Source organism: Azolla caroliniana, unplaced genomic scaffold (genome assembly GCF_043228905.1).
Source record: "Azolla caroliniana isolate FFs.n. ecotype wild unplaced genomic scaffold, voAzoCaro1.0.p SCAF_20, whole genome shotgun sequence".
Lineage (NCBI taxonomy): Eukaryota > Viridiplantae > Streptophyta > Polypodiopsida > Salviniales > Salviniaceae > Azolla > Azolla caroliniana.
Genome location: NW_028230455.1, coordinates 3,690,139 through 3,711,685, shown reverse-complemented (window position 1 = coordinate 3,711,685; position 21,547 = coordinate 3,690,139). Strand labels below are relative to the sequence as shown.

At 39.0% G+C, this 21,547-nt stretch overlaps 1 protein-coding gene across 1 annotated transcript; it reads right to left on the bottom strand.

Moving 5' to 3' along the window:
- Positions 1 to 724: 724 nt before the first annotated feature.
- Positions 725 to 3,262, bottom strand: LOC147850817 (protein trichome birefringence-like 21). The gene is made up of 3 exons (XM_087336008.1): positions 3,007 to 3,262; positions 2,197 to 2,477; positions 725 to 1,535 (listed from the first exon to the last, which is right to left on the bottom strand). Exons 1-3 carry the CDS (start codon positions 3,200 to 3,202, stop codon positions 768 to 770), a joined length of 1,245 nt encoding a protein of 414 aa, XP_087192134.1. The 5' UTR covers positions 3,203 to 3,262; the 3' UTR covers positions 725 to 767.
- Between the last annotated feature and the right edge of the window lie 18,285 nt (positions 3,263 to 21,547).

Genomic DNA, 21,547 nt, shown 5'->3' with positions numbered 1-21,547 from the left:
TACATCCTTGAGCATCTAAGCTCATGTTGAATTATACTTGCCAATCTAATGACAATGTTCTTTAGTGATTATCAAATGCTTTTGTCCACAAAGACTCTTGATAAATTTTGATTGTTTTTGTGGATTCTTGCAAGCACACAACAGCACAATCTCTACACATGTCAAAATTTTGGGATACGACAAATGTCTTAGAGAAAAAACTACTTATAACATTGTTAGGATACGACCAGGGACATCTTTTTCCTGAGCTTTATTATATTTAAAGAGAACAGATTAGTATATACGTAAACAATTTCTAGAGATGTGCTTCACATAACGTTGTTATAAGTGTATTCCTTATGCTTGTTTTAGGTCGAGCAATTATAACTTTCTAAAAATTTGAATGCTATATACTGTATGCATATACCCTCTGTAATATATTTCAATATTTTCGTGCATGCATATATTAATCCATTTCAGAAGCCATCAAAAGTAACAATGTATGGCAACATCATCTCTATGCAAGGTTGAGTTTTGATGGGTAAGAAGGAGATACCTAGGATCTCATCAAATCTAAAACAATATGCATGGGTTATTTGCATTAGACAAAAATGTGAGGGAAGGCAAATGGGACATGCTTTCTACAATCAAATGAGATTGGGAAGCATGAAAGGCTCGAGGCGAGGTTCCTCTAGGAACAATAGTACATAAAGCTGGGTCATACCTTAGGTTTACCTAGTCATTATTAGGGAAGGAAGTTTCTGTCATTTCAGTTGGTTAATACAAAACTACAATCGCGAGGGTTCATGTAGGTGTGGTTTGATGGTTTCCATGAGAAGCTGATTCCACATATCAATAGGCCCTGGTAAACACCAATGCAAACAATCATTTCTAGGCTCATTTGGATTTTGAACCCTATAATGACCTGGGTGACCATCAGGTCTGAGGAGAGAACTATAAGTCACATCCATAAGTTTCAACCTCAACAACGTCGGTTTTCTCTGATGCTTCCATTCCAGCGCTTTTGCAAACTCTTCCTTCTGGGAAGTATACATCTCATTGCTTGTCCATGGCAAAGTCACTTGAAAATGAGGATCAGATTCAGGCTTAGTTCTATTACAAACCCCGCCATCATCCCATCGACCATCTTCAAAATGAGGCACCGTGACCGTCCGCAGAATGGCTATTCCATCATAGTTATCCAAAATGTGGTTTAAAACAGTCTCCCAAACACGCTTGATCCGCGGAAGAATCCTAACTTTCGTGAGATTTAATCTAGATATATCATTCGCACCCAGGATCTTGTTGTCCATATAGTATATGCTAGGCCGAAAGTACCAATATGCAGTTGAGAATATAGCGATGTCATAATCGGATAATATGGATGCCCACATTACATCTGGCATATCGAGATGGATCTCGTAGATTCCATCTTTGAGGGTGTGATTTGCAAGGAATGGCGACCACGAGTTCCCCAATGTGAAGTTATGGGAAGGAAAACTCCATATATAGACCTTGTCTCTCCCATCATTATATATGTTCCGAGGCTCTTCAACCTATACAACATGTAGTATAGATAGACTTTTCTTCCTCAGTACATGGAAAAGCCTCAAAAAAACACTGTCAAAACAACAATCTCCCATCATATAAGGCAAGCAAGTGTATGTTCTCTTCAACTTTACACATAGCGTAAAAAATAGCAAAAAAGAAAAAAAATACAAATCATAGAAGACTAGAAAAGCAAAAAAAACAAACAAAAGCAGGAAAGCTTTCTTCCCCACTCAATCTTAGGAGTTGGCACGGGCTCGGCTCAAGCTTAAACTGAACTGTTTTTAAACGTTTTTAAATCGATTCAGTTTGGTTTAGGCTTGAGCTTCCTTAACCAGTTTGAGTTCGGTTTAGGATGGCTCAAGCCGAACCGAATCCTTTTGGGCTAAGCCGGTTCCCAAAACCAGTTAAGGCTTAATCGGTTTGGATAAACCAGTCCGAAAGCAGTTTATGCAATGCTTAACCGGTTTAGGAGCCACTTCAGTTCGAGTTTGAAACCTCCCCAACCAGTTAACCGGTTTGGTTTGGACTAGGCCAAACTGGTAAAGACTGAAACCCAACCGTAGCCGATTCCTAGGGCCCTGATACATGAAAAGTCTTACAAAAAAGAACAACAACTAGGAAGACCCGCAAAAAAGATACACAAGAAAAGAGTGGAAAAGATGGGACCTGTGAGAGGGCACAGAGGAGGGATTGCATGTGATTCCTTGAGATGGAGTCGCCAACGAAGAGCATCTTCTTGTGCCGCACCAATCCGAGGAACGCATCGGCATCAAACGCGGGCAACACACAGCCCAGAGGCTCCCATCTCCACCGCATGTACCCCGTGTCCGGCCGCCCATTCCCCATGCAGTCCTGGTTCGGTGGAATGAACCGGCACGTCTCATTCGTGTACAATGGCTCCTCTTCGCTCCGAACCCATCTCCCCCTCCACCACTCACATTCATTCCCTGAACACATTGTATAACATAATACTTAGCAAAGTAAATAACATACCCAAAAGACAGCAAATTACTGGTCTTAGATAGGTCAAATCCTTCATTGCTCATTACCAATATGTAACCTTATATTAGAAACATAAATGCCCATAGCTTAAGGGTATATAAAGCCACATCACAATCTTCTAACAAGAATGGCCATGCCCATAGCTTAAAAGGTAAAAGCCATATCACAACCTTCTAACATGAATATGGTCATGCTCTCATAGCTCAAGAGTAAAGCAACATTACAATCTTCTTCTTCTTCATCCTCATACAAAATGGGGTCTTCTAATAAGATCTTAAGATTTGCCTATACCTGAGCTAGTGTAATATTGGAAGACCTTTAGGCAAAGATAGGCATCACTGTGTCATGCAGTCATCATTTTAATTTTTAAACCAGACTAGACCGTATATTATATCGAAGAAGAGAAAGCCATGATTATGGAACATCTTGATATCTCATACGCAAAATTATGTAACGAAAGGAAGGAAAAATTACGTGAAATAGTGGTGGAAGCATCAGACAAGTCTCTGTTAGCATATTGATAATGTTGAAGGACAAGAATGCAATGGAAGACTGCAAGAAGAGCAATGATTGAAGAAGAAAGGAGAGCCATTCTGATGAAAGAGCAGGAACTCTGTGGAAGAGGCAATGCATCGATGAAAGCCTGACGTAGCAGTTTGAGCTTCATCATAAAATCCAAGAAGAGAATCCCAAGGATGGATGGGTTGGGTTCTGCTTCTACTAGAGTTTTCCCAAAGACAAAATCATCTTCTTCCTATCTTCTTTCTTTCTTGATACTGTCTTCTGGGAAGTCAACCAGCAGAGAGACATTGATTGGGCGGATGAGAAACATGTGAAAGAAGCCATGCCATGGCAGTGTGTGTGTGTGTGTGTGTGTGTGTGTGTGTGTGTGTGTTTCTCTGTACCACTGATCCTCTCACACCTTGGGAAGCAAGCATTTTCTGCTCTGCTTTTCTATTCCCATATGTATGTATGTATGTATGTATGATTGAAGACTTCTAAAAGGTAAGGTAAAGTAGGGGGTGGGGGGAGCTTTTGCATCATGAATCATGTCAGTCACTGATCAGAAGGCATAAGGCATAGTAGAAGTACATATGTAGAAGAAGTAGCAGTATATATGGATGTATGTATGTATGTATGTATGTAGTTAGAGGAATAATAAATACCCCCACCATGTTTATGTACCTCTGGAGAAGGTGAGCCTAAGAGAGAGAGAGAGAGAGAGAGAGAGAGAGAGAGAGAGAGAGAGAGAGAGAGTTTTCCCCCATCTCCAACTAACTACCTCCACCATGTTTATGCACCCCCTTTTTTCCGTTGGTTGTTGCTTGGTTAGTTATTTAGTTATTTAGTTACAACTTCCACCTTTCTCTTTCTCTTCTTATGTATGACAGTACATACATATGTTCATATTGCATTGCATTGTTTCGTTATTTGTCCCCCATGTATGCCCAGGGCCTGGCCTTAGGGATTTAGGGTTTTAGATTTTAGGGTCTAGAGTCTAGAGTTTAGGCTTTAGGCTTTAGGCTTCCATTAGTTGCATTGTGTTGTCCACGAAACAACAATCAACGGACACATACATCCTTCCGTTTGAATAAGTAGAGGTCGAGCATTCATTGTTAGGTTTGTAACATGTATGCAAAAGTATGGTTCGGCTCGACGTGTTTTGGAGGAGAGAGATCTTTTTAACGTCCATGAGAGAGAGATAGTGGTTGCGATCTATGAGTCGGGAGCACAGAGTCAACACATATCTACAGTAGTTAAAAGTAGGAGTACTAATGTGCTAAATTTCTTTAATGGAGCAAGTACAAATTCTTTCCTTGGCAATGGAGTTTTCATCTTGCTTGTTCGTGACTGAACATGGACCATTGCCTTTATAGTGGTGGCCATACCCAATTGTGGCACAATTGTAGTGTTTTTCACAAGCATTTATGAATGTAAGTATGTGTTTTCACAAAGAGAGAGAGAGAGAGTCTTGTAAGAGATTTAAAAAACAGAATGAGGAGTTTTCCTAACAACTTTGAAAATTCGAGGAAGCATATTTTGCGCGATAATAAGAGGGGCATTCTGGTCCAACAGCAACAAAAGCCAAAACAATCATGGAATAATTTCTCGAGAGCCGCAAGTCTCTTTTGTACCTTGCATTGTCAGGTGTTATTTGCCAAGGAAAAGAAAGTGTCGAGGGTGGGGTACACAATGCACATAATTCACATACTACAGTGTACAAGATCTCCCCCTAAAAAGCCAAAAAGGGAATTGGACAACCAAACTAAAACCCATGTCCACATACTTTTGTATGTGGCATCTTGCTCACATGTACCAAGAGGGATCTCAGAGCCATAAAATTTAAACAATCATAGAATGTTCATATTTTCTTAAATGAGGCATTATTGTAAGCATATATCTTGAGAATTTCCATGCTTTCAGCAAAACATATAGCCTTGCATTCTCATGCCCTTACTACCAACATGCAAAACCCCAAGTCTAACATGCCAAACCATAGATTTAGACTTGGTCGAAAATATATAAATTATATACCATAACAAAACATGTGATTGGCTATGGTTGATCAAATACACAAAAACATTCTGGTATATATACGTAATTAAACATTTTTTATTCATACATCCATCTCGACATTCCAAGCATAAAAAATGGGAAAATATCAGATGTACACACCTTTATTCTTCTCTTTCCCATTAAACATTTATTAACTAGACCTCCTTTATTAGAATGCATCACATGCACTCAAATTGAAATGTATAAGTGTAATCTAATTTAAGAAAACTTAAAGCAACAGTGAATGAAAATGAGAAATGGGGAAGGGCGGTATAAAACATAGCTTTTGCGTAAATAAATGAACAAGCCAACAATCCACACTCAACGAATTCATCATTTAAAGAAATATCATTTAAAGAAATATCATGCTTCACAAAAGTATAGGTAGTAGGAGGGTAGGGCAATGTGCAAAGCATGTGCACATTGTGAGAGCATAGAAAATGACATAATGTTATTTGCTTTAATAATGTGTATCTCATAATATTTGTACTTTTGTTAAGCATTCTAAAATCCTTAACAAATTAGAATGAATGTACCTGCATCCAAATTCTTTTGCTTTATTGTGACATTGCGTTAATTGCATATTAAGGTATTTTGATGTAGAGGCTTGAAAGTTGGCTTTGTGAGATATAGAGACATCTTGATCAAAAACATTTTTTCTCTACAAAATTTTGCTAAAAGACAAAAAAAACAAAGGGGGTTTTCCAAAATGGGATTTCCCCCAAGACTTTGCAAGAGGAATCCTAAAATGAGATTGATTGATGATGGCATTAGGTTTCAAACCTTTTATGACGGTGTTAGATAATTGTTGTATGGTTAATTGGCATTGACATTAGCATCGCTAACGCAATTCGAGTACTCGCGTATACTGGTCATAAATGGATTGTAGATCCTGATCCGATCAAAGTACAACCCGATTGACACATATGTACTCATGAAAACACATGGCTACGTAAGGTCAGTTGGGACCCTTTGCAATGGACATGGCGTGATCCCTATGCGGGGCAAGGAAGCAAACCCATCCCTTTCTTCCAATTCACAACTAGATTGGGTCGCCACATTCTAGCTGCTCAAACCACCCGAGAGCCGGCTGCTGCGAAGGCCTGGCACACATTTGAAGTTCCTCCCACAATAATCACCAAGTTTTGGCAGAAAATCTGGAAACAACAACACGCGAGGCGAATTACCACGTTCCAATGGCTATTAATACATAAGTCCCTACCGGTGGGAACATGACAACGTGGGAACCTTAACTCTCCTAATTGTGTAAAGTGCCCACATGTAGTAGAATCAATACGACACGATCTGTGGGGCTGCCCAATGTCCCATCGAATATGACGGGGGTTGGCTATTTGTTGCAATTATGCCAGGTGCAAGGCTCAATCTAGTGGGGAAATATATGTTGGCTATCATGGCAGACCGCAGTTGGCAGATACGAGCATTAAGAGGAGGGGATGACTTTGGTGATAAAAGCACAAGAGGTCTTTTTCTCCTCTAGTGGCAATGTCCACTCCACTCCTCTTAATGAAAAATCTCAAGAGCTGTTGGAATTGGTCAGCCCAATAACTCTTTGGATTCTATGGAAACAACAATGCAGGCAAGTCTTCTCCAACCAAACTGCACATCCAACAAGGTTACTGCAAGAGATATGGAGTGAAATTGTAGCCACTCTAAAGAGCCGATATGATGGCCTCAAGGGCGGCTCCAATGGAGTTTAAAGACAATGAATAGCCTTCATCCAACAATGGTTGTCCTCTCCCTTTCTTGAGCTAGTGGGCATCCACATAGGATGGAACTATCGCGTCCCTACAGGGATTTGTGCATAATCGTCTCATTTGTAAAATTTTATAACTAACGGAAGGAGTTTTTTTTGGAAAAAAAAAAGTAGGTGAGAGAGAACAAGTAAAGCCTTGGAAAACGTCTCGTGTCCCCATATAAAGTGAAAGGGGAGAATGACAAAAGTAAATGAGTATAAAGGAAATATAGAATCTGGCTCTTCCCCACTTTAGACTTGATCTCTTCTCTCTCTCAACATACACTCAAGGTTAGTGTTAAATGCTTTACTCTAAGCCATACACTAATAATTTAAATTAAGCATGGTGATTGTGAATTTGGTGGAATTCTCCACCAATGCCTAGGCTTAGTGATAAGGGCTCACTTGAATGAACAATGTGAGGACCAAATGTTTAGAGACTTTAGTTGTGGCCTCTTGAATATCCAGACAACATTTATAATTTTAAGAAATGGTTGATCTAAAAATATAAAAGATCATTTTCATAATCATGGATTAGTATGCACCCTATATATCTAAGGCCATATGAAGGGAGTGATTCACCTAAAATTGAACATTACCATTTTTATAATTATCAAAAGAAAGTTCTAGAAACTTTTAAAAATTTCTAAAGAAGCCTATACATATGCATTTCAACCACCTCAATAAGGTGGTCAATATCCTATATAAACCATTTGAGAAGAGAGGGGGAAATCTAGGAACAAATAAAGGAAGCAAGGAGTGAAGTGGAGAAGTAGGCAATAACATTAGGGGGTAAGAGTGGAAAGTGAGGAGTTTGAAGAAGAAGAAGAAGAAGAAGAAGAATTTGATGATGATAGTGATCACAAAGATTTAGAGGGAGAAAAGGATGACATGCTCACGATGATGAAAACGAAGGATGGTTACAAAAGAGAAAAACAAAGGGGAATAACCTACCAAAAGAGCTTCTTCTTGGGAAGAGATCATCAAAGTTCAAATCTCCTTCCCATAAGAGGGAGAAAAGGAAGACCTTCTCATGACAAGAAAAATGAAGAAAGGTAACAAGAAACTTAAAGAAAGGGAAATAGCCTATCATAAGAGCTTTTTCTTGCTAAGCGATTATTGATAGTTTTGAGACGATTAAAGTGTTATCATTAAATAAGTGGGATGAGTTGATATATTCAAGTAACAAAAGCATTTACTATTCATTTCATCATCTTTGGCATCTATTCAACAAATCCCATGCTCTTTCCCCCAAATATTTCATTTACTTCTATGATCTCTCATTGATTAAAATCTTGGCAATTTGATGGGACACCCATAATCTAGACGACAATTTGGGTGAACCTGACATGATGCATTGACAAGAGGGACTCTTGATAGTAGAAATGACAAAGAGTGTCTTTAATGCGGATATGGTCAACTTCATGATGACCGTGATAAGTTGAATTCAAGAACTAATTGTTAGATATAATCAATGATCAGCCCCAAGTTATAAATCTATCCCCATATGTGCTCTTAGAGTGCACATTTTGTGATAGCGCCGCAAATGAGGAGCGGCTAGTGTGCAACTCGACCATATGGGTCGATAAGGTGTTAATCTAGGAAACCATAGATGTGTAGGACACAATGGATTTAGGAAAGAGCGAACTAGGTATTAGGATTGGCTAATCAAGCGAACTAGAATATTTTGTGGGCAAGTTACAATGTACTTAGTCTTGAAGTATGTGCCATTGACTTCAAGATAAGTACTATCTAGCACTAGCTTATATCTAGGGAGTTCGGTCATATTAAATGACTGTCGAGACTTGAGACTAGGAGAGAGAAAGATAAGATGACAATAGAAGGTATCGAGAGAGAGAGAGAGAGAGAGAGAGAGAGAGAGAGAGAGAGAGAGAGAGAGAACACTAGAAATGGAAAGAGATTTTATATTATAAGAGAGCAAGGATTACAAAGAGTAGGCCAACGGGCTACAAACTGGTGTTGAATCGAATGAGTTATGATGTCAAATGAATAGACACCTATTTATAGGTCCTTATAGAGTATTCTAGAATGTTCTATAATATTTTAGATATTTTAGATATTTAATATAATCATGGAATATCCTAGAATGTTCTAGAATACTCTAAATATCTGTAATAACTCAAGATATAATACATTTATTATATCTATACATCATATATGTTATTATAATGGTTAAAGGTCTAACATATAGACCAAGACGTCTTGGGCTCGAATCCTTGCCAAGACGTCTTGGGCTCGAATCCTTGTAAGGCCAAAATGTATGTCTTCATGACATTATCCCCCCTTTTTGACGACGAGTTCCATGAGTCAGTAGATAAGATTTCGGGCTTGGCTTATGGGGATATTTGTTGTGAAACGCAACAACCATTTCGGAGGCATTAGCAAGATTCTCGAGAGATTCCCATGGTCGATCATTACTATACATCATATATGTTATTATAATGGTTAAAGGTCTAACATATAGACCAAGACGTCTTGGGCTCAAATCCTTGTGAGGCCAAAATGTATGTCTTCATGACATTATCCCCCCTTTTTGACGATGAGCTCCACGAGTCAGAAGATAAGATTTCGGGCTTGGCTTATGGGGATATTTGTTGTGAAATGCAACAACCATTTCGGAGGCATTAGCAAGATTCTTGAGAGGTTCCCACGGTCGATCATTAGGTGTATAACCTAACCAGTCAACCAAATAATACAGTTTGTTGCGAACGATCTTGGAGTCGAGAATGGCAGCAACTTCATATTCGGAGCCATTAGAAATTTCGATTGGAGGTGGGGGAGATGTAAGACGGCCTGGAATAGAGCTGGTTGTGTACGGCTCCAAAAGTGAAACATGGAAGACCGGGTGAAGATGCATATGAGGGGGAAGATCAAGGCGAAATGCCATATCATTGATCTTACCAGATATCACATATGGGCCAAAATGGTGATAATCCAATTTGCAGCAAGGTCGAGTTGTTTTAATGCGACCTTGTAAAAGCTATACTCGATCTCCCACTTGAAATGTAGTCGATGAATCACATCGATGATGGTCGGAAACCTTCTTTTGAGTGTTTTGAGCATCACATAAATGGTGCAAAAGGATATCTTGAACTTCTTGGAGTCGGATGAGCCGATCTTCAGTAGTTGGGTTTGTCGGGAGTTCGGGATGTTCAAGCATAGTCCAACAAGGATGGTACCCAATGTTTGCAAAAAATGGGGAATATCCAGTAGAAGAATGTTCTGAGTTGTTGTAAGCAAAACCCGCCAAATGTAATAGATCAACCCAATCATCTTGTTGATAGTTGACAAAACAACGAAGATATTGTTCTATTGTTTGGTTGGTACTTTTACTCTGTTCGTTAGTTTCTGGATGGTAGCCGGAAGAGAGTTTGCAAGAAGTACGTAAGGGTTTGAACGTGCTACCAAAATTTTGAGATGAACTGGGGACCCCGATAATTGATAATATCATCAGGAAAACCATGATGCCAAAACACCTCTCGCATGAGTAACTCGTCTGTCTCTTGGCTCGTAATGGCCTTTGTGCAGGGAAGAAAATGTGCCATCTTGGTAAAACGATCTACTACCTTGAGAATAGAATCAAAACCCTTGGAAGGTGGTAGATCTGTAATGAAGTCCAATGAAATAGATTTCCATGGACTCTTAGGAATAGGCATTGGCTGTAATAAGCCATATGGATGATATCGAGGATTTTTGGATCGACAACATGTATCACAACTACGAACATAATCCGTAACAAAATGGCAAAGTCATGGCCACCAATACCTTCGAGAAATTAATGCCAAAGTCTTGTGGATGCCGAAATGTCCAACCATTGGTGTGTCAGGACATTGTTGTAAGACTTGGAGTCGAGAAGGACCATCAGGCACATATAAGAGATTTTGTTGAAAAAGTAAACCATCATGCCAATTGAACTGGTTGTAGTCTTGATGAGGATTTTGAGATTGTGAACAAGAGGCACGATCTAGGATAATATGGTTCAGAATATCTTGGGCGAATTCATCAATCTCAATATGCTCTCGAATGGAGTCCAGAAGACTTGAATCCCTGGGTGTGTCTATAGCATGAAATGCCATTAGTCGTAGACGGTCAGGACCCAAGAGGATTTGCTTCTGACTTTCAAATGCGGCCTCTCCTGGTTGAAGTTCCATATACGAATGCCAAGATAAAGCATCTGATTTTCCTTGTTGCATCCCAGGGTGATATAGAATTACGAAATCAAAACGAGTTAAGAACTGCGCCCAATGAGCTTGTCGACAACTCAAGACTCGAGCACTTTGGAAGTACATTAGATTTTTGTGATCATTATAGACAATGATTTGTTGTGACGAACCCTCCAAAAAATGACGCCATTGTTGAAAAGAATCCACAATGGCAAGAAGCTCTTTGTCATGAATCTCATAGTTGATTTTTGCAGCTTCAAATTTCCGTGAATGAAAAGCCACAGGGTACAGTTGGCCATCATTGCTAATCTGGGATAATACACTTCCTAGTGCGAAGTCGGATGCATCAGCTTCGAGTATAAAGTGCTTCAATGGATCAACATGCATCAAAATTGGTGTGGATGTAAGTGCTTGCTTTAATCCTTCAAATGCAGAGTTTGCATTTATACTCCACACAAATGGTCGATTCTTCTGTGTTAGTTGAGTGAGGGACAATACGATCTTTGAATATCTTTGATGAACTTGCGATAAAAGTTTGCGAACCCTAAAAAACATTGTACATCTCACATAGACTATGGTGTTTGCCAATCCAAAACTGTTTGAACCTTTGCTGGATCCATAGAGATGCCATGTGAAGAGACTATGTACCCCAAAAATTCCACTTGATGCTAGTCGAAACTGCACTTCTCCAATTTTGAATAGAGACCATATTCACGCAACCGTTGCAAAGCTTGTCGAACGTGTATATCATGATCCTCTTGAGTTTTTGAGTAGATCAAGATATCATCCAGGTAAATTATGACGAAAATATCGAGGAAATCTCGAAAAATGTCATTCGCCATATGTTGGAAAATTGCTGGTGCATTCGTGAGACCAAATGGCATCACTGTATACTCAAAATGGCCATAGCGAGTACAGAAAGCAGTCTTCCATTCATCCCCAAGACGAATTTGAACAAGACTGTAAGCACCTTGAAGATCTAGCTTTGTGAAATACTTAGCTCCACTGAGGCGTTCCAGAAGGCTTGAAATCAATGGTAGAGCATATCGGTTTCGAATAGTTACTTTATTCAATCCTCGATAATCCACAACCAGATGAAGTGAACCATCTTTCTTCTTAACGAAAAATATGGGTGCGCCGGCAAGAGATCTTGAATGCGGGATAAACCCATTCGCCAAGTTCTCATTGATATATTCCCGAAGAACCTCTAACTCTGTGGGCGAAAGGTTATAAATTGGCCCCCATGGAGGCTCTTTTCTGGGCTGAAAATCAATCGAGCAATCATATGGTCGATGCTCTGGTAGTCTATTGGCCTTCACCTTATCAAACACATTGGAGAATTCTATATATTTCTTCGGTAGTTGGACCCCCGATTCTTGTGAGCTCGATGTGGGAGTTGCTAAAACTGCGAACACCAACATGTCTTCCTTCCGTCCTTCCTCACGTAACTGATGTATAGAGATTGTCGAAATCTTTTGGAATGTCATATCCTTTGTTGGAGTTTTAAGAGACTCAGACTGTATTGTGACCTCTTCAATGGTTCTTTTTCTCCAATCAATAGTTGGGTTATGTAGCTCAAACCATGGAAGACCAAGAACTAGGGAGTGCTCTAGACTACTAATGATGTTGAATGAGATACACTAGCCAAATTACCTAGGACTACACGAATTGGTTCAGACTCTTCAACTATATCACCTGATGCTATGGGGCATCCATCAATGACTCCGACAGACACTGGGCTTGGGAGCTTATGCAACTGAATATTATGCATTAAAGCAAACTCACGATTCATGAAACAAGAGTTGGCTCAAGAGTCTAAGAGGGCAAAAGCTGGGACTCGATGGCACCTAGATGTGTTATGCTCAACTTGTGCAGAGAAAACTCGACTAACTTGATCGGATGAAATGGAACCACAACTAGGGACAGACGTTACATGCATAGGGCTGTCCAACTAAATGGCTCCGATTTTGGTCGGACTTACTCGTTTAACACATCATCTAATTGGCTCAAGACATCAAATGTATTTTTATGACAGGGACTACTAGGCCTAGTTGGGTTACGAGAAGGCAGGGCAGAAATTGAGATGGGATTGTGATGATCACTTACTTGGTTAACTTGTCGTCGTGGTTTATGTGCACAATTCACAACAATATGCCCTGGACCACCACAATAGAGGCATAGACGATTCGCTCGCCGTTGTTGCTTTTTAGCATCCGATAATGGTCCTCGACATCGTGTTGTCTCGATTTCCATTGGAGTAGGGCCTTCCACCACACTTGACTTTGATACTTGGGATGGAGTTGTGACCATCGAAGCATATGTTTCTATTGGTTGGAAGCGCAACATTTGTTGGCGCTCAGAACGCCGCTCAAATAAGCGATTCTCACATCGCACGGCCCAACTTACTGCTATAGTAAGATATTTTGGATCATCATGGAAGGTAAGAAGTAAATCCTTCACATCATTGCGTAGACCTTGACGAAATTGGTTCATTAATGCCGCCTTGTCCAATGGAATATCACATGTTAGAAGGCGAAAATCTGTAGCATAAGTAGAAGCAGGACGATCTCCTTGTCGTAATCGCCGAATTTTGTTTATTGCAGTCCTCATACTATCAATGACTCCAAAGTTGGCTTGGAATTCATTAATAAACCCTTCAAAATCCTCTAATAATGGTGAGTGCTTCTCTAGGAGTGGTGCAAACCACGCTAATGCGGTACCCGTTAACAAGGTACCAACTAGTCCCACATGAGCAACATTAGTTGGGTAACGGCTAGGATGCAATTTCATCACAAGCCGTACCTGATTTAAAAATCCCCGAAATTGAGACCTTGTACCATCAAACTTGGCTGGTAGACTAATCTTGGGTTCCTTGGACGAGGTTTGAACTTCCGCCGCTTGTCGTTGCAATAGAGTAGTCTCCAATTGATGCACCCGTTGAGATAATTCTTCATATTGTTGTACTTTCTCAGCATTTACTTGTGGTAGGTCTCCCAACAATCTTTGATTTTCATGCTCCAGTGCCACGAATTTGGTTGTTAGCATGTCGAGCTCGGAGAGAACACACATATATTCTTACTTGCTGATGGACTCCATAGTTGCGAGAGAAAAATGCTAGATTTGCTTGAATAAGGTTAAGATAAGAAGAAGAAGTTGGAGAAGAAGAAAAGAGAGATATTCGGTTCAAACTGTCGAGACTTGAGAATAGGAGAGAGAAAGATAAGATAACAATAGAAGGTATAGAGAAAGAGAGACAGAGAGAGAGAGAGAACACTAGAAATGGAAAGAGAGTTTATATTATAAGAGAGCAATGATTACAAAGAGTAGGCTAAGGGGCTACAAACTGGTGTTGAACCGAATGAGTTGTGATGAATGAATAGACACCTATTTATAGGTCCTTATGGAGTATTCTAGAATGTTCTAGAATATTTTAGATATTTATGATATTTAATATAATCATGGAATATCCTAGAATGTTCTATAATACTCTAGAATGTTCTAGAATACTCATAATATCTGTAATAACCCATAATACATTTATTATATCCATACATCATATATGTTATCATAATGGTTAAAGGTCTAACATATAGACTAAGAAGTTTTGGGTTCGAATCCTTGTAAGGCCAAAATGTATGTCTTCATACAATGACAAGTCAGTTGACAGAAAAGGAATATCTCCACTACAATCAACTGACATGCACATTTAATGTTACACTCAGACCAAACAGAGAATATAATCCACTCTCTTACACAATGGTGTATGGATCATCAGTCCCCACTTATTTTGTAGTGAGCTGGTCTAGATCCCATCTAAGCTCTAAGGTGTGAACTACCATTCTGAGCTACTCTCATATGTAATAGAAGTTTTGTTTTCATATATCCATCTCTGTGGATGTAGCTCTATATACTTATCTAATCGATTCTCAATATTTCTAACATGGTATCAAAGCTGAGAGGTTGATCTAGATTAGGTATATATGGGTAGTTGCTATCTAGCAACACACACACACACACACACACACACACACACACACACACACACACACACACACACACAAAGATAGATAGATAGATAGATAGATATATAGATTATATTATCGTCTTCGGAGGTCAAATATGACCTATGAGACCAAAAATATTACATTTCACGTGATACGTGTGAAAGTGAGCAGTGACTCTCGATGTTCAAGAACTTTACCAATGAATGTTGCAATCGAGAGTGCACATTGTGGTTGTGAGAGGAATTCATGCAAAGATTGGGCTCGATCGAAGAGATGTGGAAAACATGGTCGAATATGATCAAAGGCAGAGCATTGTATCAAAGTGTGATACTCAGACTCACGAACTTGTTTAGGGCAAAGTGTGCATAGCCGACCACTCTCATCACTTGTACCCCAACGCCCTGTTTCACATCGCAATGCATGTGAGCTAAGTCGCATGGAAGCAATGGTTCAAATGGCAGATAACATGTATGGGCTCTAACATGTATGGATGTGTACGATTTGCCCGCTCCGCAAAGAATATGGTTTTGTAGTTAGGTGCAACATGTGTAGTATAATGTGTGAAGGGTGGAAGCACGCTACGGTGTACCAGAAAAGTACTGTTTTTGGCTACAAAAATTGTCAGTACTTTCGATACTGTTAGTACTGAATAATTTAGAAAAAAAAATCAGAGAAAAAAAAAATCAATTTTGGAGAGTGGGGTGACTATAGTACAAGTGTCATTTACTACAAGGAGTGGGGGGAACACGTGAGGAGATGTTCTTTCCATTTTGGGGGCTATTTCCCCCTCACATCGATTTTGGCGCTTCCCCTCACGTCGTTTTTGGCGGTTCCCCTCATACTCCTCTTCCTCTATCCCTCTTAGCTCTTCATCTCAGACATCCATGTCACGTTTCTGCTTTTCCTCCAATCTAAGAGTTTTGTTAGGGGTTAGGGAGCAAATCTCAAACATCCATGTCAGGTTGGAGCTTTTGAGTTAAGGATTTCTGGTTTTTTTAGGGTTTCTATTTTTGTTAGGGTTTAGGTTGAGGAACAGAGATTGTTCTGAGGCCTCTTATAACAGCCAATAGTGACTTCGTCGACAACGACTTTCTTACTTCCACCGATTGTAGTTTATGTCATGGTGATTTGGGGCTTTTTCCATCGAGGCGAGGATTCTTCCCCCGAATCCAAGCGGCATATCACAAAGATTGAAGGCGCCCTCCACCATTGGAGGTTCCTTCCACTAAATTAAGGCAGCATATCACAACGATTCAAGGCGCCCTCCACCATTGGAGGTTCTTTTCAGCAAATCGAGGCGACATATCACACAGAATCAACGCTCCCGCCACCATTGGAGGTTCTTTTCAGCAAATTGAGGCGGCATATCACACAGAATAAATGCTCCCGCCACCATTGGAGGTTCCTTGCATCCAATTTTTTATTTTCAGGACTAAAATTTTTCATTTCTTCATTTTTTAGTATTAAATTTTTAGATTTTACAATTGTCAAATTTGTACGTCATGCTTCCACCATTGGAGGTTCCTTCCATCCATTTTTTTATTTTCAGGACTAAAATTTTTCATTTCTTCATTTTTCAGTACTAAATTTTTAGATTTTACAATTGGCATATTTGATCCGTAATTCTAATGTTCAAAACGAATTATTTCTCACTTTGCAGGCCACATTTAGAAACATTTGATTGAGTTTTCTTAGTGTAGTCTATATAACATTAACTACTCTCGCCGGACACTTAATTTTTTTGGATAAATCTAGTGACCAAATGGGGGTCCCCAATGAGAGTGAGTTGTCAAGTAACTCATCTATATTTGAAAGGACCAAGAGATGGGTGGTTCTTCACATAGTCCGTTATTTGGTAGAAATAACGAAGAGATTTAGTGAAGAGGATCGTAGGGATATTATATGTAGAGTGTTACACCATCAACGTTTGAATGAAGACATGGAGAGAATAAAATTTAGGGACCAATGTGTTTCAAAAGATATTGTAGAGTCTATGAAGTCATCCCTAGACTTAGTGAAAGGTGTAGAGAGCATAGACAAACTTGCTGCAAAGAGGGCAACCCTACACATGGTTGTAAACAGTGCGAGAGAAAAAAAATATAGTGATACTAAAGTTGCCTTAGCCTTGGGTATTCAAAGAAGGAACTTGAGGAAACATCGCCAAAATATACACTCAAGCCAATTCAAGTGGCTGGGGTTGGGACGTAGACGACGATGCGATGCCTTATCTCAAGAGATTATTGAGAAAGTGGATTCATTTTGGGCCAAAAATACGCGTGTCTCACCAAATAAGAAGGACGTGTGTAGACAACGAATAAGTCAGGGTAAGTACCAGATTCACCCTAGACACTTCTTGGAGATGACAAAGGTATTCCATTTTTTTATATCAATTCACATTCCATAAATTTGTGTTTTGACCAAGTGTATATTAATGTTTGCTATATATATTGGTTGATGTAGGCTGAATTGTACATGAACTTTAAAGACCAACATCCAAGCTTGACTGTTGGATTCCGCAAGTTCCAAGGTTTGAAACCATTTTATGTTAGAAAATTAAATGAGAGGAATACATGTTGTTGTGTGTACCACGTGAAGATGGACATGTTAAGGCTAGGAGTGAATGCAATGCGTATTGATTCTAAGGGTATACACGGGGAATTATGTGTCTGCACTTGTGAGGTTTGTAGACCAAATGGGGAGGATAATAGGTGTAATGCACAAAACATGACTTATGCATCCGTTTCTGAGCTATGGAGGTCTTGTGTTTGTGAAAAAGAACTATCATGTGAGTGGCATCGTCGTACATGTCTATTAAGAACATGTAAGGTTTTTCCACTACCATTATTTTGTAGGCAGGAGCTTGATTTGGGAAACAGTCATATCGTGAAATGGAAATATTTAGAGTATGTGACTGAAAATATTGGCAAGGGACTTGTAACTAAGCGTATCAAGGAAGTATATAAGGAGACATGTGCTGCTACCCTTGTCTCAGAATTTAAGAAACAACTTGGGGAGCTCATTCCACATAACTTCTGGAGTTATTGGCAAAATTCACAGTTCAAGGAATTCACAGTTCAAAATGAGGTTCAATCAATGCATTGGTACAATGATCAATGTACAATACTTATACATATTTGCTATTGGAGGCAAGACGGTGAGTTACAAAAGAAATCAATATTTTACATTTTAGATGATAACAAGCATGATACACCATTTGTTCAACATTGTTTTAAGCTTCACCATGCAGATTTATTGTCTCTAAGGTTAACCTTTAACCGTCATTGGGTTTGGTCTGATGGTGCTGCCTTGCAGTTTAAGGCGGCACGATCGTTCTACTTTATCGCCAGGTAATTGTGAAAGTGTTTTTAGAATTCAAGGTATTGAAGTCTACAAAAATATAAGGTATGGAGCATACACACCCGAATGCCAAGAACACGAGCTAAGGTTTCAAGTATAAGTCAAACTAAAAGCAAGAAAGATGGAGAAAAGTAAAAGAAGGAAAAAGCAGACCACCAAAAAGCAGTCAGAAACAAACGCTCATAACTCTCTCGTTTGACAGCCAAATATCACGCGTAAATATGGGTTAGAAAGCTTATGACGAGAGCTATCCGTAACTTTTTAAAACTCTAAATTTGGAGCATGGATGAGGGAGATATGACGATTAGAAGATCGTTGTGTCATAGCTAATAATAGGAGATGGAAAAGCTCTAAAAAAAGCGTGGAAAAGAAAGCAAGCGAAACTTATCTACTAGAGGAGAACTTCAAATAAAGCAAGAAGAGTGAGGTGGTGAGGGGAGTTTTTTTCTTGTGGTGTTTTTCTTGCCTATTCATGTAGTGCGTTTTTCTAGCGATCAATTCATCCTTGAATTGATAAGGAGTGATGATCATAGAAAATAAGGAGTGATTATCATAGAAAACAAGAGAAAGAAGATACATAAACTCAAGCCTACAAGGATGAATTGATCGCTAGAAAAACGCACTACATAAATAGGCAAGAAAAACACCACAAGAAAGAAGCTCTCATCACCACCTCACTCTTCTTGCTTTATATGAAGTTCTCCTCTAGTAGATAAGTTTCGCTTGCTTTCTTTTCCACGCTTTTTTTAGAGCTTTTTCATCTCCTATTCTTAGCTATGACACAACGATCTTCTAATCGTCATATCTCCCTCATCCATGCTCCAAATTTAGAGTTTTAAAAAGCTACGGATAGCTCTCGTCATAAGCTTTCTAACCCATATTTACACGTGATATTTGGGTGTCAAACGAGAGAGTTATGAGCGTTTGTTTCTGACTGCTTTTTGGTGGTTTGCTTTTTCCTTCTTTTACTTTTCTCCATCTTTCTTGCTTTTAGTTTGACTTATACTTGAAACCTTAGCTCGTGTTCTTGGCATTCGGGTGTGAATGCTCCATACCTTATATTTTTGTAGACTTCAATACCTTGAATTCTAAAAACACTTTCACATTTAGCCCTCCCCCTTGCTTTTTGGTGAACCATTTATGGTGAACCCTAAGCTACTAATAAAACCAAAAATTCTCCTTCGCCTTATTCATGGCTATAGACAAAGAAGGAGAGAATAAATAAAACAAATTATGTGAGTAAAACCCCCGCTAGTCGGTATGAAAAACCTTACACTTCTAAACACACACACACACATTGACAATTGCCATCACCATCTTTCTCCTTGTCAACACAAAGAAAGAGGTTACCACAATTACTATGTCTTTGTCAACTCTCGAAACATGAGTAGGATCATGCGATACATAGGTCTTGAGAGAAGTAAGCATGTTAACATATGAATAAATCTTTCGAGCGAGCGAACCTTTTGTACAAATACCTTCAAAGCTTCGATACTTGTCAGAATTGTCATATTTTGAATTACTTTGATCTTTGATTCCATGTGAATTCCTTCTTGGCACATGACATTCTCCACACTACCTTGTTTTATATGTTTGACCATTTCATCTAGAATCTCATCTCGAAAAGGAAGCAAAAATAAATCTCGTTTGGTTGAATCATTCAAGGGTTGGAAGTTGACGTCTTTCTCCTTTGGAACAACCACAATAAGTGAGACAAACTTCAAATTCTCCATATGATAAATGAAACTCTCTTGTAACAATGCTTTATGATCTTTCTTTTGCACAACCTTAGATTCTTGAAGAGTTTGGGCAATTGGTACCTTCAATTTGATAAGGTCTTTGAAGCAATCTTCTCCTTTTATATGTGAATAGACATTTATGAGTAATTTTGGAAACTCAAAAAAAAAAAGAACTAAACCTTAGATGCTCTTCTCCTTGGATATAGCTTGAAATCATCTTCTCCAAGGTGATAATGCTTTTCTCTTCAATGACTTCTTCTTCCTCCTTAGACACCATGTGGAATGATTTGTTTTCCCTATCCCACGAAGATTCATCAGTTGTTATGCTTTCCTCTTCTTGATTGCCATTGTCGATAGATGATTCCTTCTCCTTTATACATTTGATTAGTTGTGGTGGATCCTTTGATGGTGATAAGTTCATGATACTCCAATCATGCATTGCAAGTAATTCTCTTTGCTCTTGATCAAATTGTTGTTGAAGAGTTGATGCCCACATAACTTTGTTGCTACTCAATGCAAATCCAAAACATAAATCATGCACGAACACCTTCATACACTGCAACTTGGCACTTACCAATGCTTCCTTACACGCATTGATCTCTCGTTATACGGAAAGGATCGACCCTCCCTGGAGCGCCAAAATGAAAAGAGGGAGAAGGAAGATATAGAAACCCAAATCTACAAAGATATATTAATAAGGAGTGATGATCATAGAAAACAAGAGAAAGAAGATACATAAACTCAAGCCTACAAGGATGAATTGATCGCTAGAAAAACGCACTACATGAATAGGCAAGAAAAACACCACAAGAAAAAAGCTCTCCTCACCACCTCACTCTTCTTGCTTTATATGAAGTTCTCCTCTAGTAGATAAGTTTCGCTTGCTTTCTTTTCCACGCTTTTTTTAGAGCTTTTTCATCTCCTATTCTTAGCTATGACACAACGATCTTCTAATCGTCATATCTCCCTCATCCATGCTCCAAAGTTAGAGTTTTAAAAAGCTGCGGATAGCTCTCGTCATAAGCTTTCTAATCCATATTTACACGTGATATTTGGGTGTCAAACGAGAGAGTTATGAGCGTTTGTTTCTGACTGCTTTTTGGTGGTTTGCTTTTTCCTTCTTTTACTTTTCTCCATCTTTCTTGCTTTTAGTTTGACTTATACTTGAAACCTTAGCTCGTGTTCTTGGCATTCGGGTGTGAATGCTCCATACCTTATATTTTTGTAGACTTCAATACCTTGAATTCTAAAAACACTTTCACAGTAATTTTTAATCCATATATTTAGTACTTATCATGCAATGTGTAAGGAAGTAATTCTTGTGTTAGTGCAGGCATACTAATTATGTTTGTAACTATTCGAACATAGCACTATTCACATGGATGCATGCATACTAATTATGTTTGTAACTATTCGAACATA

Bases quoted from the DNA above. Each gene is read 5' to 3' on its own strand.
- LOC147850817 (XM_087336008.1), bottom strand. From the start codon at position 3,202: ATGATGAAGCTCAAACTGCTACGTCAGGCTTTCATCGATGCATTGCCT. The intron at 2,478-3,006 runs GTAATTTTTCCT...CAATGTGTTCAG, and splicing joins TGCTTCCACCACTATTTCAC to GGAATGAATGTGAGTGGTGG. The intron at 1,536-2,196 runs GTCCCATCTTTT...CATGTTGTATAG, and splicing joins TCCTCTGTGCCCTCTCACAG to GTTGAAGAGCCTCGGAACAT.